We start from the raw sequence: 20,140 nt of genomic DNA, 5'->3' as shown, positions 1-20,140 counted from the left end.
GGGGTTTTACCAAAAGAGTGTTTTTAAGTTATACCAAAAGATACATCAAACACTACTAATTAAAAAAATTATAAAAGGCTCAAGTAACCACAGAAAGGCCAGGAAAAGAAACATAAATGAACAAACAAAAATAACCCAAAATGAATATATATAACATATCAATAAATTTTAAACATAAATTCAGTTACAAGGATTAAAAGAAACTGAATTCATAATTTAAAATTTTCCCCCAAAATCTCTAGCCCAGGTGTTTTTACTGGGGAGATTCTACCAAACTTAGCTACAAGAATTCAAAACCAATTTTTCACAACCTCTCTAGAATAGAAAATAAAGGAACCACTTCCAGTTCATGTTATGAGTTATTTTATCTGATACCAAAAACCATGCACAAGGACAAGACACAATTAAAGGGAAAAACCAAAGAGCAATATTCTTATGAATATATATGCGAAAATCTTTGTACAAATATTAGCAAAAATCAAACAACATATAAAAAAGAATTACATAGGGGCCGGTGGCTCAAGGACCTGTAATCCCAGCCTTGGAGCCGAGACGGGCGGATCACTGAGTCAGGAGATCGAGACATCCTGATGAACACGTGAAACCCGTCTCTAACTAAATACAAAAACTAGGGCTGGGCGAGGCGGCCGCGCCTGTAGCCCAAGCTACTCGGGCCTGAGCAGAGAATGCCGTAGACCCGGGAGGCGGAGTAGCTTGAAATACTCTTTGCATATTCCTAGTTTCACTTCATTTTTTTTTTTTTTTTTTTTTTTTTCTTGAGACGAGTCTTGCTCTGCCACCCAGGCTGGCAGTGCATGGCGGATTCTCAGCCACTGCAAGCTCGCGGCTCCCGTTTACGCCATTCTCCGCCTCAGCCTCCCGAGTAGCTGGACTACAGGTGCCCGCCTCGTCGCCCGGGCTAGTTTTGTTATTTTAAGTAGAGAGGGTCACGATTAGCCAGGATGTCTCGATCTCCTGACCTCGTGAATCCTGCCCGTCTTGGCCTCCCAACAGCTGGATTACAGGCTTGAGCACCCGCGCCCGGCCTCACTTTCATTTTTTAAACTGTGAACTACCTTTATCCTTTCCAAGCTTGAACTCCACAAAGCTGCCAAGTGAAGATCCTTAGATACTGGCCTAATGAGAAGAGTGTTAAGTGTACAAGTTCTACTGTTTAAAATTAGGAAAACAATCAGAAGTATGAGCAATTCAGCAGTTTTGTTCCAAGATGAAACTTGAATTATTTTTGAAATAAAACATAGAAAGCCATTGTGATATTAACTGGAAAGTTAATTTATATATTTTTCTTTGGTTGGTTTGTTTGGTTTTGAGGTGCAGAATGGTGGCGAACAACCGATGCTCATACACGTACAGGAGCAACCTTCTTTCCACCATTACTGGGAATTCCACCACTATTTGCTCCCCCAGCCCAGAATCATGATTCTTCTTCATTCCATTCAAGAACTTCAGGAAAAAGTAATCGAAATGGTCCCGAAAAAGGTATCCACATTAACATAAGTGAAGGGCTATAAATCTTCCATTGTCATATATTTTCATAATGTTCAGGTTTAATACCTTTTTTTCGTTTTTTGTTTTTGTTTGTTTGTTTTAATAGAGACAAGGTCTCACTCTTTTGCCCAGGCTGGAGTGCAGTTGTGTGATCATAGCTTATTGTAGCCTCGTCCTCCTGGGCTCAAGCAGTCCTCCTGCCCCAGCCTCCCAAGAACTAAGGACATGTACCACTGTGCCCAGCTACATTTTTTAATTTTATTTTTAATTTTTGTAGCGACAGGGTCTCTGTATGTTTCCAGATGTCTCAAACTTCTGGCCTCAAGCAATACTCACACCTCAGCCTCCCAAAGTGCTGGGATTATAGGCGTAGGCCACCACACCCGGCCTTAATAACAGTTTTATAGTGTTATGCTAGACCTTTTCACATTTTCTTGCTTAATTCTTACAATAATTCTTTGAGATTAGAAGTATTTTATTTTTACAGCCAAAGTCAAATAAGTTGTTCAAGAAAATACTGCTTACATATGGATGTGGCCTAGTCAGGATTTTAGCCAAATTCCACTGCTTTTTCCTCTGTATTTCATTACCTCCCTATATGTAACCCAATATAGTGTGTTACTTTTTCTGTAATTAAGTGTTAACTTCATTAAAACTAATAACCTAGTACTGTTTTTTAAATGATCACTAATATTTCTGTAATTAATAACTTCTTAGAATATAATTTGAAAATTATAACAACATTTTAGATGGTTTATTATCTTTCTTTTCACTTAAGTGTTTTACAGTGTTTGTTCTAAAAGAAGAACATTTGCATTTCATTATCTTTCTAAACATTTTGTTTAACTGAGGTGAAATTCACTTAACATAATATTAACCATCTTAAGGTGAACAATTTAGTGATATTTAATGCTTTTGCAATGTTGTACAACACCACCTCTATCTTGTTCTGAAACATTTTTATCACTGCAAAAGGAAACTTTATACCCATTAAGCAGTTGCTCCCCATTCCCCTCTCCCTCAGCCCCTGGAAACCATCAGTTTTCACTTTGTCCCTATAGGTTTACCTATTCCGAATATTTCATATAGATGGAATCATACAATATGACCTTTTCTGTCTTCTTTCACTTACCGTGTTTTCAAGTTCATCCAATTGTACATATATCTGCACTTCATTTTTAAATGATGCAATAATATTCCATTGTATAAGCATGTTTATTTTTATTTTCAAGGAGTAAATGGGTCAATAAATGGAAATAATACATCACCTGTAATTGGTATCAACACATCTCTACTATCCACTACTGCTTCAAGTTCCATGGGACAAACTAAAAGTACAAGCTCAGGTGGAGGAAATCGAAAATGTAATCAGGAACAAAGCAAAAACCAGCCTTTGGATGCTAGAGTTGACAAAATCAAGGATAAGGTAAGTTATTCTTGGAAGGACATATATAACAGATGTATATATATAAGATTAGCATTCTGAAGGTCAAATCAACAAAATCTATGGTTTAATTTCTTATGAATTACCAACTTTTATTTTTATAGATATGTGTATTTATGGTGTCAGTACAAGTATAAATAATACAAATAGTAATAATAGATAAAATGTATTGAGAATTTACTGCATATCAACTCTTCTCTAATTGCTTTTCATATAATATATATTAACTCCTCCTTATATCTGAAATGAAGTAGCTACTGTTATTACAAATGGAGAAGCAAAGCACCAAAATAATTAGCCACTAAGTGACAGCCAGGATTTGAGAGCAAGTGGGTTAACTCCAGTGCATTAGAAAAGAGTGAATAAGAAAACCTTTTATTATGGAAACTTTCAAATACACAAAGTAGACAGAATAATCATTTGTACCTATTATTCAGCTTCAACAGTTATCACATCATGGCCAGTTTTATTTCATATATATCCCCAACTTTGCAAGTTATCAATTTATTGCCTCTCAGCTCTAAATAACTCTTTTCCGGTTTGCCACTTGTTGCAATCTTAGTCCTTGTTAGTAGACAGTCCTGGAAGAACACTGGAAGAAGATGGTACGTCTTTTTCTTCTTCTTTCTTCTTTTTTCTTCTTTTCTTCTTTCTTCTTCTCCTTTGACAGGGTCTGACTCTGTTGCACTGGCTGGAGTGCAGTGGCAGAATCTCGGTTCACTGCAACTTCCACCTCCCAGGCTTAAGTTATCTTCCCACCTCAGCTTCCCTAGTAGCTGGGACTACAGGTGCATGCTACCACACCCAGATAATTTTTATATTTTTTGCAGAGATGGGGTCTCACTATGTTGCCAAGGCTGGTCTTGAACACCTGAGCTCAAGGGATCCACCGCCTCAGCCTTCCAAAGTGCTGGAATCGCAGGCATGAGCAACCACATGTGGCTGGGACTTCTTTTTCTGGTTCTAGTGTTTTCTTCTTTTAATTATGCTGTGGCTGCCAATGGGTGGCTTCCTTGCTGGCTGACAGCTTCTCTACTGGTGGTGGCCAGGAGATCCAGTGGTGGTCGGGAGACCCAGTAGTGACTAGTACACCATCTGGTGAGTTTCATTGGCATCTCAGGAGGCAGTTTACTATCAAGTTTCGGAAAGTAGGTGGCTTTCAAGCTAATTTTTACTGCCACTGTAGCTGACAAGTTCCCAGCCATGTTTTTCTGGTATCTTAGCAAGCAGTGTTTTATGTGTGTCAGCCTTGACTGTGATACCTCATTGAGTTTCTCTGCCATCCAATGGGCAATAGCCACATCTTCTCCTACAAAGTGTGAAACTCAGCCTTGGGTGAATGAAGGGGTTGGAGGAAAAAGTCCCTTTTCCAAGTTTATCTTTATTTAATTATTCTACCTTAGCCCTATGAAAAGTACATATTCCTACATCTCCTTTGCCTGTATTATTTAGAGGTCACTTTATCCCTCCTAGTAGTTAATCTTCTGTTATTAATCCATAATTCTTTATGTCAAATTTTTCCTGTTCTGATTGTTAATGTGGTTTCTTCCTCCTGAGTAGATCTTGTTGGCTCTTTAACTGGTTCCAGTAGTAGGGTGGGTATGCAGTTTGCAGGTGGTAAATTTATTTCTACATTCTGATCACTCTACACTTTTGGATTCCCTCTTCCATATTATGCCAGAAGCTGTGACATCTCAACTTTATAAAATGTATGTCATCACTGAGTCCAGGTTTCATTTATCTAACCAAGTAAGCTGAGAAGCCTCTAACTATATGACCTAGCATATTATGTATTAGATCACTCTTATCAGTGGATTTGGTCTGCTCCAATTTCTGATTTCTTCTTGAATGAGAAGTCCGAGTTAAAGCCTTGTCATCAGCTGCAAACATTTGGGAAACAACGATAAGAGTTGTGTCTTCTCTTCTCTGTTTTATAAAAACTGCTTTCAGGGCCTGGTTTTCCAGTGGAAGACAGTCAAAAGTTTGTGATCCTACACACATGATGTTCTTCACCATCTCAGCTGTAATATTGTGACAGGAAGCTTCTGATACATCATAACAAGAATAGCAAGATATGGGTAGCCATTGACTGCAGATGACGTTGATCTGAACTTTAAATCTGAGCTACATGCCTCTTATACTCCAATTTGTAATCCATAAGAACTACTTTATCAAACTTTTCTTTATCATTTTTCAAGGCAGCACCAAGCTCCATATATTTTCGAGAACAAATGAAACAAAACTGAACAAATACATTTATTTTCTTTTGCTGAGCATATTTCATAGATATATTTCCTCTAAATCTTTAAATTTCCTTCTCAATAGAAAACATTTTCCAGAGTATAGCATGCTTATATGAAGACTTGGGGGAAGGCCATCTGGTAATGCTAAGAAGCTTGACAATACCCATCACAAAAATGCAAAAGTACTGTACACAGACCCCAAAACAACCATTTTATTTCCCTTTCAACCCACACCACTGAGCACTCAAGCAAACATGATAAAATATTCTTAATTGTTTCCTCCCAGGGACACAGGTATCAGTGTCATACTCTCCACCTGTTGCTCTTTACCTGCTCTTGGCTCTTCTCCCATAGGATTTGTTTCAATGGCAGTCTCATTAGTGTAAGCACTAAGGGCCTGTCTCTGAGCTGCTGGCAGTTTCTCTGATGCCAGACACTGACTGAAACCATCCATTTCTGATTCCCATACTATTTTGAACCAAATCCCAGACATCATATCATTGGATGCATTTTTATATGTGCTTCTAAAAGTTAAATGCCCATACTTTTAACCCTTATGCTATCCTACCTCTTAAGGAGTAGTGCTAAAATCAACTAAAATCTCTGGTGCCTCTACAATGTGTAAGGCATTGTACAAGACCTTGGAGGCATGAATATGACACAGTTCCTGTACTTAGTTCTAATGAGGAACCTGCATTGACATTCCTAAACAGAATTAGTGCTGTCATACTAAAAGCTGTTACTAGGAGAACATACTGAAAACTCACAGAGGCACCTTTCTGCCCAGTTTTAGAGATAGATTCTGAGGTACCATATTAGTGTCTAAGGCAACTAAGTGGAAATAACATTATAGAGAGATAGTCTATTCAAGTGAGGCATGCTAGAACTTAAGATTTCAAAAGAACAGCACTTTCAGATGATATGTGGTTCAGCATGAGTTTGTGGGAGTGGGTTGTTCAAGTAAAATGGAGATAAAGGGCATTGGAACTAAAGAAGAAAATCCTATACTTTTGCACCCAATATTTTTTCAGTTTTAAAACTTTTTTAAAAGTTGCTTCATTCATTCTTTTCATGTGTAGTTTGAAAAAAATGTTCTTCAGCTAATTTTGATACCTTCCATGGGAGGTGGGGTACTTATCTCAGCCATTCTCATTGAAAGTCACTGATTAAGTCCAATCCCCTCATATAGTCTGCATATGCATTTAGAATAAATATTGATATTTTAAATAATTAAATTAAGACTAAAATATACAGCCTGTTAAGAAAAAATAAAACAATTTAAGGTTGAATGAGTTTTATTCCAACTGTCGTACAAGTTATTCTTACCACAGCAACCAAAAAAACCTTTACAAGCATATCTGGTTTTTTATGGTTTGAAAATATTACGTGTAAGGGAATAGTAAGTGATATTGCCACTGTGGAAAACAGTATGACAATTCCTCAAAAAACTAAAAATTAAATTACCATGTGATTCCGTAATTCTACTTCTGGGTATGTACCCCCCAAAATTGAAAGCAGGGTCTCAAAGAGGTCTCTGTACACCCATACTCATAGCAGCATTGTCCAGAATAGCTGAAATGTAGACACAACGGAAGTGTCTATCAACAGATAACTGGATAAGCAAAATATGGGAGGAGATGCATGTGTATACATACACACATACATACATACATACATGTTAATATTATCCAGCTTTAAAAAGGAAGGAAATTCTGATATTTGCTACAACATGGATGAACCTTGAGGACATTATTATACAAAGTGAAGTAAGCCAGACACCAAAAGACAAAGACTGTACTGTATGATTCCACTTATTTGAGGTACTTAGACTTATCAGAATTATAGACCAAAGTAGAACGATTGTTACCAGTGGCTAGCATGGAAGGAGGTGTGCGAAGTTAGTGTTTAATAGATACAGAATTTGTTTTACAAGATGAAAAGAGTTAATAGGTATAGAATTTCAGTTTTACAGGATGGATTCCCATCTTGAAAGGCTCTTCTCTTATGTCCTTGGGTGATTGGCTCTTGCTCTCCCTCGGGAGATGACTACGTATAAAGCAAAGCCCCACTCCACTCCCCAGCACACATTGTCTGTCCAGTTATTCTGTTTTACTCATGGTATTTATCGCTCAAAACATTTATTTAAATTGTTTGTTGATTCTCTTCTTCCAGTTCTCTAAGCAGAACTGGTGTCTGTTTCTCACACCCTTGTATCCCCAGAGACTTGAGCAACTATGCCTGGTACATCATAGCCTTGAATATGTATTTGTTTTGTTGTTAAAAGAAATAAGTATACAGTGAAATGAAAGTTCAAGGAGAGGATTCTGAAAAGTTTTCCCAGATTGGATGGGGGAAAATTAATAAACTGTGATACAAACCCATCTTTTCCCTATTTCTCTAATACTCACACTTCTCATTGCTCCTTATTTTAGTGAGTGCTAAATGTGTTACCTTATCAAACTAGAACTCTTTACACATGGCGAAAGTACGCTCGGCAGACACTCCCTGCATCAGAATCACATTAAGTGCCCAGTTTAGAAGTGGGACTCAGGATTGTTATGCACCCTAAAGCTTCAGAACCAGCACCTCTGGATGACTATTCCTGGGGAGTATAGTCCCCATTTCTCATGCCACCTTTAAATAAAAAGCTACACACTTATTCCTTGGGCATTTAAATAGGAGTTAATTTTTCTCTGCTAAATCACTGTCACTCTCTTATTTCTTTTCTTTCTTGTCCCTTACTAAAACAAAAATGTTTATTTCCATTTAGGTACCTTATGCTTTTCAGTCTTGCTATACATGCTTAGAAAACTACAACAGATTTTGGTTGCAAAGAAGTAGCTGTTTCTTTGACAAACAAATGGTAGTCTTAATATTAATATATTATTATTTCCCTTTAATCTCTACCTTGTGATCTTTCTCATCTTGTGGTTCCCATACAATTCCAATTCAGTTTCTCATTCCTGCCTATCCTACTTTGAGGGAAGAAAACTCAAGAAATGATGGGAACTATTAGTCTGCTTATTGAAGTATGTATCTTTGAAGGAGGCCTTCTGTTAGCTGGTTTGGAGCAGTTAAAACAGAGTCATTGCAAGGCTGGCTGTGGTGGCTCACGCCTGTAATCCCAGCACTGTGGGAAGCCGAGGTGGGTGAATCATAAGGTTAGGAGTTCAAGACCAGCCTGGCCAAGATGGGAAAACCCTGTCTCTACTAAAAATACAAAAATTAGCTGGGCATGGTGGCGGGTGCCTGTACTCCCAGCTACTCGGGAGACTGAGGCAGAGAATTGCTTGAACCCGGGAGGCAGAGGTTGCAGTGAGCTGAGGTCTCGCCCCTGCATTCCAGCCTGGGCGACAAAGCGAGACTGTGTCTCAAAAAAATAAAAAAACAGAGTCATTGCAAACAGAATATAATGGCGGGAGTGACTATCCTCACTATATGAATGTTACCTGAATCAGTGTTCAGAAGACACAATAAAAAGACTATAGATTTGCAATCTGTAACCGTGGCTTCAATTTGGCTTTCTATTGTAGAGATATATTACTGTATTTCATTCCCCAATCCTGAGTAGTCATGAAAGGATGTATTTCTGTTAAGATCATAACTTTTGTAACTTATTGTTATTCTTTCTATATTTTGTTCTTTATCAGCAAATGCCATTAAATGTTCCTAGATTGTACTTAATATTCTTGCTCCATCATTTAAATGTTTCTCCTTTTCAGTCTTTCTATTGGTGAAATTTTAACTTTCCCTTTGTTAAATAATTATAAATATTTTCAGTGTTCTACATGACAGAGCTTGTACTTTTTATTGAGGAGTTCTAAGTTAATTGATTGGTTTGTTAATTTGTTATAATTCATCTCATGATTTTTCCTGTTTTTATCCACTACTATTGTGTGTTCTTGAACACAAAACTTCACATTTATGTGACCTAATGCCACTTTCTACCAGCTTTAGATTTTATTTTTCTTGCAGAGTCTTAACTGTTCCAGAAATAAATATCTCTCTTTATTTTTATCTACCTTGTCTTCTACCTTTTTTAATCTTTTCTGAAATGAAACATAAACAGTTAAATTCCTTGACCCTAACTAAAGCAGCCGCATAAGACTATTGCTACCCTACTTTATCTTCTTTACAGCACTTATTATTATATGGAATGATTTGTTTTTATGTTAAGTATCTGTCTATACTCCCCTATCACCAGCACTAGTAAGTTTCTTGAAGGCAAGAACTCAGTCTTGGACACACCCAGAAAGGTGTGTGTGGCATGTTATAGGTAAATGTTTGGCTACTGACTCACTGCAAAAAGAAAGAAGATTAAATGTGTAACTTTTGATGTATGTGTCCTAGTTGGAATCATTTTGTGAACTGATCTTTTTAGTCTGTCGCACATTTTGAAGATTAGCAGCCATATGAATACATCTACACATATGCTATATTGATATTTTCAATATTCTACATGACAGAGCTTGTACTTTTTATTGAGAAGTTCTGTCATGTAAGTTAAGTTGATCAGTTTGTTAAATAATTATCCTTACAATATGTGACTTTTTCCTACAATGACATTTTGAGATTGAAAATAGCATTTGAAAATTAAAAAGAGCATACCTTTTATTGAAACTTGAATGTTTTCGAAAAATAAAGTCTTGCCAACTACCTTGTCGTTATCCAGAAACCAAGGAAGAAAGCAATGGAAAGTTCCAGCAACAGTGATAGTGATTCAGGCACATCATCAGACACCTCAAGTGAAGGCATTAGTAGTAGTGATTCAGATGATCTAGAAGATGAAGAGGAAGAAGATCAAAGTATTGAAGAAAGTGAAGATGATGATTCTGATTCAGAGAGTGAAGCACAACATAAAAGTAACAACCAGGTATAATTTTTTTCATGGACAGTATCCAAACATTATTCATATTTAGAAATTAACTGGTTTATCTTGACTCTCAAAGTCTGTAGTTTTAAAGTTAATTATTACTTTGAGCTCATACTTTTGCCCAAGAAAGAAGATGAAGAAATATTTTAAAGGGACATATGGTATTTCTTCTATGAATTTTAGATTTTTAGATATTATCATAAGGCATTAGGAACACTTTCAAAGTATCCGTTTTTATCTCCAGGTTTTACTGCTTGATAGTCTTTATCTTAATAGATGTTAGGAAATTACCTTTGCATTTTTATTTCTAGGTGCTATTACATGGTATTTCAGACCCAAAAGCAGATGGACAGAAAGCAACTGAAAAAGCCCAGGAAAAAAGAATACACCAGCCATTACCTCTTGTGTCTGAATCCCAGACTCACTCATCATTCCAATCCCAGCAGAAGCAGCCTCAGGTTTTGTCACAGCAGCTTCCATTTATTTTCCAAAGCTCTCAGGCAAAGGAGGAATCTGTGAACAAACACACCAGTGTGATACAGTCTACGGGATTGGTGTCCAATGTGAAACCTTTATCTTTGGTAAATCAAGCCAAAAAGGAAACTTACATGAAACTCATAGTTCCTTCTCCTGATGTTCTTAAAGCAGGGAATAAAAATACCTCTGAAGAATCTAGTTCATTGACCAGTGAATTGAGATCCAAACGGGTGAGTTACAAATTATTTGTACAAGAATTTTACTACTAGAAACAGATAGAGCTTCTATATTGTCTTATAATACACAAGTTTAAGTTAAATTCTACCCTCATTTTTATACCTTCTTAGTCTCCAGGAATAGAATATGTACATCAGAAAACTAAATGTCTCTGATTTTATATTCATATATGTATCTGTTTAATGTATTTTTGGCAATGCAATCATGTCATTCTAGCTCCCCTGCAACCCATCCCTAAGGTAAGCCCCCACACCCAAGATCTAAGGATTTAGAAATAAGGGGATAAGTATGTTTGAATAAGACAAGCTTCACAATTACTTGGGTTTAAAATTAATGTCCTTTTTTTCCTAATATCAATTTTTTTTTTTTTTTTTTTTTTTGAGACAGGGTCTCGATCTGTTGCCCAGGCTGGAGGGCGGGGGCTCAATCTCAGCTCACTGCAACCTCCACCTCCCGGATCCAAGTGATCCTGCTGCCTCAGCCTTCCTAATAGCTGGGACTACTGGCGTGCGTCACGACACCAGGCTAATTTTTGTATATTTAGTAAAGATGGGGTTTCACCATGTTGGCCAGGCTGATCTCGAATTCCTGACCTCAAGTGATCTGCCTGCCTCGGCCTCCCAAAATGCTGGGATTACAGGCGTGAGCCACCACATCCAGCCAAATATATTCTTTTTCAAAAAAATGGACTCAAGTAATTTACCTCTATAGTTCTAGAATGTATACATTTTAAGTGTAAAAACCCTTCATAAAGAATCACTTTTCTGGCCAGACATGGTGGTTCACACCTGTAATCCCAGCACTTTGGGAGCCAAGGCAGAAGGACTGTTTGAGCCCAGGACTGTTTGAGACCAACCTCCGCCGCATAGTGAGACCCTGTCTCTACCAAAAAAAAAAAAAAAAAAAAAAAAAAATTCCTTTGCCATTCTCAATGAATTATATGAAATATAACTTCTACTTACACAAACACTGGAAATGCTCTTCAGAGAATTTTCTCATCTTTGTTTTTCTTGCTGTTGATTTTACTACATAGACTACATTCATATGTCCAGCAAAATTCTAATAATTAAATTAATATTGCTTTGTATTCTAGAATCAGCCTAGAGTAGCAAACCATTATGTTTGAACACAATATTACAAACATTATCATTAGGCAACTTAATTAGATAACACTTGTAGAGCATTTACTGTTTGCCAGCCATTGTTTTAATTGCTGAACATACATTAACTTATAGGTTATAACATCTGTGAGTGCTACTAATATTATCCTCATTTACAGATGATAAAATTGGACATTCACATTAGACTCAACTCTAAAAGATTACCTTCTCTTTGTCAGTACCTGTTATTGAGTTAGAGGTACCTACCTGCATCCCTCATTAGTTCGTTATTTTCTTAAAGGTTACTTAATCATTGAATCCTTCAGTACCCTTACACTGAAGACAATGTAACTTAAATCCATATAGATTGATTGCATACATAGACCAGGAGTGGAATTTTGTAGATCTTATGTCAGCTTTCTTTTATCAACATTTTTTTTTTTTAAGGCAAGAGTCTCACTCTGCCGCCCAGGCTGGAGTGCGGTTGCGCGATCTCGGCCTCGGCTCACTGCAAGCTCCACCTCCCGGGTTCACGCCATTCTTCTGCCTAAGCCTCCCAAGTAGCTGGGACTACAGGTGCCCACCACCACACCCGGCTATTGTTTTTGTATTTTTAGTAGAGACGGGGTTTCACCATGTTAGCCAGAATGGTCTCGATCTCCTGACCTCATGATCCGCCCTCCTTGGCCTCCCAAAGTGCTGGGATTACAGGCATGAGCCACTGCGCTGGCCCTCTTTTATCGACTTTTATCTGGAGGACTTTTTGTGATCTACAGGGTCTCGGGGAGCAAGAGCTTGGAGGTAGGACAGATTTTGGAACTCGTCTCCTCTTCCCGTCCAAATGGGTTTTTTTTTTTTTTTTTTTAGGCAGAGTCTCGCTCTGTTGCCCAGGCTGGGGTGCAGTGGTGCTATCTCGGCTCACTACAAGCTCCGCCTCCCCGGCTTAAGCATTCTCCTGCCTCAGCCTCCCAAGTAGCTGCTACTACAGGCGCCTGCCACCACCCCCAGATAATTTTTATATTTTCAGTAGAGATGCGGTTTCACCATGTTGGCCAGGCTAGTCACAAACTCCTGACCTCAAGTGATCTGCCTGCCTCGGCCTCCCAAAGTGCTGGGATTACAGGCGTGAGCCACCGCGCCTGGCACCAAATGGATATCTTAAAGCAGCAAGAGGTTTGCTACTATACAGGTCTCAAATTTCTCTCCATCTCCTTTTTACACATCACCCCTGATTTTAAAAATGATAATATGTGTACTATAAAAGAGCAATTTGAATAAAATATAGAAATCTTTGGCTGTTATTAAAAACTTATTGGTGTCAATATATGGGAAGTGATTCTTTAGAATTACAGTGAGGAACACTGTAATTGTTGCAGAAAATTAAAATACAAAACTAAAGGGACTTTGGTTTTCATGGCCCTTTGGACCTGTATGTTTAGAAGGAAAACTTACTACCTATAAAAAAAGATTACAAAATTATTACATAATTATGTTCTAACAGATGAAACCACTCATTTTTCTGCTGAAAATTTACATCTTGTATATATTAATTTACTGGTAAGATATTTTGGCTATAAAATGTACAGCTCGAAAAAGTACATCTAATCTAGTAACATTTTTCTGTAAGTTACTGAATAATTACTAATTAAGGACACTTCCTCTTTTGTAAGATATTGCTTAGGTAACAAATATTTGTGACAGTTTTTATTTGCAAGAATCTATCTAATTTCTAACTAATACTAGCATAGTTGTTTTTTTTTTTGTTTTTTTTTTTTTTGAGACGGAGTCTCGCTCTGTTGCCCCAGGCTTGGAGTGCAAGTGGCCCGGATCTCAGCTCACTGCAAGCTCCGCCTCCTGGGTTTCACGCCATCTCCTGCCTTCAGGACTCCCGACCGCTGGACTACCAGGTGCTGCACCCCTCCGCCCGGCTACCGCCTCCTCCTTTGCCCTTTCTCTTTTTTTCACGTAGAGACGACGGGTTTCACCATCGTACCCAGCGATGGCTCTCGATTCCTCGACCTCGTGATCCACCCGTCTCTCCGGTCCTCACCAACAGCTGCCTCGGGCATTCCAGCCTTGACGCCACCCGCCCCGCCCCGACCCCCCAGGTCTCTGTTTTTCATAAATGAACCAAAGTCTACTTGCCTACTGCTTGTTACGTTCTGCTGCTTTAACCTCAATTCTAATAAGAGTATTTCAGGCTGAGTGCGGTGGCTCATGCCTGTAATCCCAGTACTTTGGGAGGCCAAGAGCAGGTGGATCACGTGAGGTCAGGAGTTCAAGGCCAGCCTGGCCAACATGGTGAAACCCCTTCTCTACTAAAAATCCAAAAAAAAAGGGCTGGGTGCGGTGGTTCACGTCTGTAATCCCAGCACTTTGGGAGGCCAAGGCAGGTGGATCACAGGGTCAAGATAGCGAGACCATCCTGGCCAACATAGTGAAACCCCATCTTTACTGAAAATATAAATATTAGCTGGGTGTGGTGGCATGCGCCTGTAGTCCCAGCTACTTGGGAGGCTGAGGCAGGAGAATCACTTGAGCCGGGGAGGCAGAGGTTGCAGTGAGTCAAGATCGCGCCACTGCACTCCAGCCTGGAGACAGAGTGAGAGACTCTGTCTCAAAAAAAAAAAAAAAAACCAAAAAAACAAAAACATTAGCCAGGTATGATGGCACGCATCCGTAGTCTCAGCTACTTGGGAACCTGAGGCAGCCTTGAACCCAAGAGGTGGGAGTTGCAACGAGCCAAGATCGTGCCACTGCACTCCAGCCTGGGTGACAGAGTGAGACTCTGTCTAAAAATAATAATAAGAAGAATAAATACAATATTTAGTAAGTATTTTATATAACGTTCCATCAGCATTTACACTTGCGAAATCTCCATCACAAATCTTTGCTGATTTGAGTGTTAGGAGCCCAGGTCTGATGCTGACAACACTGCTGATTTTAATTTCAAGGCAATCATTTTCAATGTAGAATTTTACCTTAGATTAAGAAATTCAACTCCTTCTGTTAACTGAAAAGATCTTAATAATTCTGCTCCTGTTTATTTTTATGTAATATTTTAATCATAGTAGCTTAATAAAATCATGATTGTATTGTTTTCAAGGAGATTCTAATAGTTAAATAAGTTTTTGTTTCTTTATAGACATAAATTTTATGGCTTAATGGTTTATAATCTTTTCCAAGAAAATTGTATTTTTCTAAATTGTTTACTCTGGAACGTTACTATGCAAAGGCACACTAAAGTAGATCCCACAGAATGTTGAATGTCCATTTCCACCAGCTTAGTGTCTTAAATCTTTGCTTCAAAGAAGTTCTTGCTCAGGAAGTTACTCATTCAGCAACCTAAAATTGTTTTTTGAGCATATACCAAGCACAGGGTTCTGAGCAATGTCTTAGGAAGACCATAAAGGTGAATAAATGAGTATTTCTACCCTGAGGAATTTATCAAAGATGTTAAGTTATCTCCTTAGAGGTTTCAGGCATATAGACATATGCTATGTATACTAAAGGTGGTGTGGCATAAGAGTACATATAGTCGCCAACTTAAACTTGTTTGACTTGGCTGGGTGCAGTGGCTCACACCTGTAATCCCAGCACTTTGGGAGGCCGAGGCAGGCGGATCACAAGTCAGGAGTTCGAGACCGTCCTGGCCAACGTGGTGCAACCCTATCTCTACTAAAAATACAAAAATTAGCTGGGCATGGTGGTGCATGCCTGTAGTTCCAGCTACTTGGGAGACTGAGGCAGAACAATCGCTTGAACCCGGGAGGTGGAGGTTGCAGTGAGCCGAGATCGCGCCACTTCACTCCAGCCTGGCAACAGAGCAAGACTACATCTCAAAAAAAAAAAAAAAAAAAAAAAGAATTGTTTGACTTATGATCTTTCAACTTTACAATGGTGTAAATGCTATACACATTCAGTAGAAATCGGTACAATAGTCCCTTGATGCTGGGCAGCAGCAGTGAGCCGCAGCTCCTGCTTGGCCACATGATAATGAGGGCAGACAACCGATACTCTACAGTGTACTGTGTTGGTAGATTATTTTGCTCAACTTTAGGCTAATGTAAGTGTTTTCAGTATATTTAAGGTAGCCTAGACTAAGCTATGATGTTTGGTAGGTTAGGTGTATTGTATCTATTTTTGACTTAATGATATTTTCAACTTTCGATGAGTTTATGGGGAAGTCACCCCATGGCAAGCTGAGGAGCATCTGTATAAAGAGGTAAAGGAGCTCAAAGGAAAGAGGCAAAGAATGCTGGGAAATTTGGACAGCTTCTTGATTTGGATCTTGAAGAATAAACAGTATTTTGTCAGCTTGAAATTTCTAAGAGGAGGCTATTTCATGCAAAGAAAATGGTTTTAGGTTTGGATTATTGTGAAAATGGAAGCAACAGTAAAGCAAGGAGGATAGTCAAAAGGCATATAATTTTTAAGGGGGAAAAGCTAATTAAATTTTATTTAGTTACAGCCAAAATGTAGCAACCAACTAGTCATAGCTGTTGCTACTTTTATAGCACTTGTATATCATGATTTAAATTTGTGTGTGATATGATAGCTGTAATTTGTTTTCAGATATTGAAAGCAAATAAAAGCAATCTTTGTTTTGTGGTACATTTTGTTGTGTTTTTTAACTTATGTTTCAACAGGAACAATATAAACAGGCATTCCCATCACAGTTAAAGAAACAAGAGTCATCTAAGAGCCTGAAGAAGGTTATTGCAGCTTTGTCAAATCCAAAAGCAACCTCTAGTTCACCAGCACATCCAAAACAAACATTAGAAAACAACCACCCAAATCCATTCTTGACAAATGCACTTTTAGGTAATCACCAACCAAATGGAGTTATTCAAAGTGTCATTCAAGAAGCTCCTCTAGCACTTACTACCAAAACTAAAATGCAGAGCAAGATTAATGAAAACATTGCTGCTGCAAGTAGCACCCCTTTTTCCTCACCTGTAAATTTGAGTACAAGTGGGAGAAGAACCCCTGGCAATCAGACACCTGTAATGCCCTCTGCCTCTCCCATCCTGCATAGTCAAGGGAAGGAAAAAGCAGTTAGCAATAATGTAAACCCGGTAAAAACACAGCATCACTCCCATCCTGCAAAACCTTTAGTGGAACAATTCAGAGGAACAGATTCAGACATTCCCAGTAGTAGAGATTCTGAAGATTCAAATGAGGATGAAGAGGAAGATGATGAGGAAGAAGATGATGAAGATGATGAAGATGATGAATCTGATGACAGCCAATCAGGTTATTTTCATTTTAAAATTTAAAGTATTTCTCTAAATGCTATATGAACCAGACATTTTAAAGCATTTCTTAATTCAGACTTAAAATCAGTGTGATTTACTATGTTTCACACAGCTTTGTGCATTTCTATAATGAGCTCATAAAATACGGGAGTAATTGATACTGGAAATCCTAAGTCAGATTCTCAGCTTGTTATTCATTTGACATTAAACAAATAATCACTTTAGGATGAATACAAATGATGCATAAATTAAGACATAATTTCATCAACTTGCTTAATTTTTATTTCATTCAGGACCACTCTTCTTTCGTTTCTTCTGCTACTTGTTAAAATGTATCACCAACTGTTTTGCACAAAGATAAAATTATAGTCATAGTCATTCAGAAAGTACCAAAAACCTAAATCTCTATGAATGTTCCATCAATAACAGAAAATTTGTTAAATAACATGTAGATGACTCTCTGATTTAATTTTGAGTCACTTTTTTTTTTTTTGCTGGATCAGGGGTTAACTTCTTTGCATTTTATTTTCCTTCCCTCTCCTCATTCCACAGAAGATTGAAAACATAAAATACAAGAGAGCTTAAATTGTGAATACAAAAATGAAATACATATTATAAATGTTTGTGGATTTGTTACTGGTCAACTACAGATTCAACTAATTTTTTTAGCAGCTAATCTGAATAGGAAAATATACTCAGCTGTACAATTTATAGTGTCTATAAGTTAAAAACAAACTTCATGCTCAGGGTAAGAACCACTCTTCCTGGGGTTTCCATAGAACGACTTTGTATGATAGATCATAAATATAAATATTCATAACTTTAAAAACTAACTTTTATAGTGAATTTCAGTATAGGCAAATGGTATCACACAAACCAGAATTCCACAGAAGCTATTGTTCTGTGAACTATGAGGAAACAGTCTAAGTATTACTCCTATGTTTATCAAGTTTAATCTAGTAATAGATTTTACATATCTAAAGGAACGGATGCATCATACATAGAACTACGTAGCTAGAACAAACTTAAATTATTGAATTATCCTACTATTATTATTTCTGTAGGCCTAGTTTTTTGAGAGGCCTGAAAAGCCTGATGAAGTCTTGTATGTAAAATAGAAAACTGCAGCCAAAAGCCAAGAATCTCGTGTTGAAACTGGTTTTCTTTTACTCCAGAGCCCAAATGGAAGTATGATGGTAGTTCCAGATTTCTCTTCCTCATATTTGACTTACTGTACTTCATAAGCCATTGGAATCTGTTAGTTTGAATAGTCAATTTAATCCCTGTTTACTTTAGTTTTTCCATTAAATAAAAAATTATTTTGACACCAAGCAGAACTCATCATGTGAATAATGTCACATGAGAACTGTTTTATGATTAAAGTGTTGAGTAAAACTTACACTTTAAAAAAATTTTTTGAAGATTTATAGCCTGCATACACTGTTCTCAAATAGCTTATAACATTTACTCTGTAGGAAAATTGCTCATTTGAGTTCTCATTCACAGTTGCTGGTTCCTGAGCTAGCCCATTTAGATACAAACTGCAAATTATTGGTGATTATCTAGTTATAATATACAAATGCTTCTTTTACTTCCCAGAATCAGATAGTAATTCAGAATCAGATACAGAAGGATCAGAAGAAGAAGATGATGATGATAAAGACCAAGATGAATCAGATAGTGATACTGAAGGAGAGAAAACTTCAATGAAACTGAATAAAACAACTTCCTCTGTCAAAAGCCCTTCCATGAGTCTCACAGCTCACTCAACACCTCGTAACCTCCACATAGCAAAAGCCCCAGGCTCTGCTCCTGCTGCCTTATGTTCTGAATCCCAGTCACCTGCTTTTCTTGGTACATCTTCTTCCACACTTACTTCAAGCCCACACTCTGGTACCTACCCTTTATTTTTATTATTCTAAAGTAGAAGTCAAACCATAGCAAGAATTTTTATTGATAGAGTGTTCTGGAGATGATCTCACTGGAATCAAGATTAAAGTTAGATTTTCAGTTGGCTAAGGAAGATCAGCATGTATTTTCAACGGATATGACTCATTACCTGGTCTTTTTTTTCCCCTGATTTTCCAGTTTAAGGATCTGATTAATGACAGTTCTTTTGGTTTTGAACCTTTTCTGCTTTTGTGTTCAGTTTGTGCTTCTAGAATGTAGAATGTAATTGACAGTTGGACTTTTTTGTACAGTTGACCCTTGAACAACGCAGGATTTAAGAGCAATGGCTCCACACACAGTCGAAAATCTACATGGAACTTTTGGCTTCTCAAAATTTTAACTGTTAGCCTACTATTGATCAGAAGCCTTACTGATAACGTGAATAGTCAATTAATATATGTTGTATGTGTTATGTGCTGTATTCTTACAATAAAGAGAAAAGACAAATGTTAGTAAGAAAATCATAAGCAAGAGAAAATATATTGACTCTTCATTACGTGGAAGTGGATCATTATAAAGATCTTCATTCTCATCTTCATGTTGAATAGGCTGAGGAAGAGGTGGATTGGTCTTGCTGTCTCATGGGTGACAGAGGTGGAGGAAAATCCGAATATAAGTGGACTCACACAGTTCAAACCCATGTTGTTCAAGGGCCAACTGTACTTTATAAAAAAGCTCACTTGGTTACTTAAGATGCTATCTGCCCAACATATAGCCAGTGTCGTTTCTATTAGAGAGTCGCAATCTTATTCCATTAACATGCCATGTCCTTTTTTTTCCTATTTGACTTTTTATAAATTCCTAGAGGTCTTCATTAAACATTTCTACATTTAATATTCCAAAACTACTCTCAGTTCTCATTCCATGTCTAAGAAAATATAGATATATACAGTAAAATATTTTATTTTACTTATTTCATTCTCCTCTTGTCAATTTCTAGCTTTGCTTTCATTTACCACATACCAGTATGATAGCCTACTAATTTTAGATGAGTTTATTTATGTTTGTGAAACTTGATCTTGGTCTTTGAAAATTTTTACATAAAATCA

General features: G+C 37.5%; 1 protein-coding gene across 1 annotated transcript in view; it reads left to right on the top strand.

Moving 5' to 3' along the window:
* LOC108517166 (bromodomain adjacent to zinc finger domain protein 2B-like) overlaps positions 1-20,140 on the top strand; it is a 171,688-nt gene that overhangs the window by 119,852 nt on the left and 31,696 nt on the right. The window contains 5 exon segments of the mRNA XM_017854960.1: positions 1,333-1,500; positions 2,742-2,935; positions 9,869-10,069; positions 10,381-10,776; positions 16,533-17,139. Of these exon segments, the coding sequence (XP_017710449.1) occupies positions 1,333-1,500; positions 2,742-2,935; positions 9,869-10,069; positions 10,381-10,776; positions 16,533-17,139 (1,566 nt within the window).

Source organism: Rhinopithecus bieti, unplaced genomic scaffold, assembly GCF_001698545.2.
Source record: "Rhinopithecus bieti isolate Rb0 unplaced genomic scaffold, ASM169854v2 scaffold_40700, whole genome shotgun sequence".
NCBI lineage: Eukaryota > Metazoa > Chordata > Mammalia > Primates > Cercopithecidae > Rhinopithecus > Rhinopithecus bieti.
This window is presented reverse-complemented; position numbering and strand designations above follow the sequence as displayed.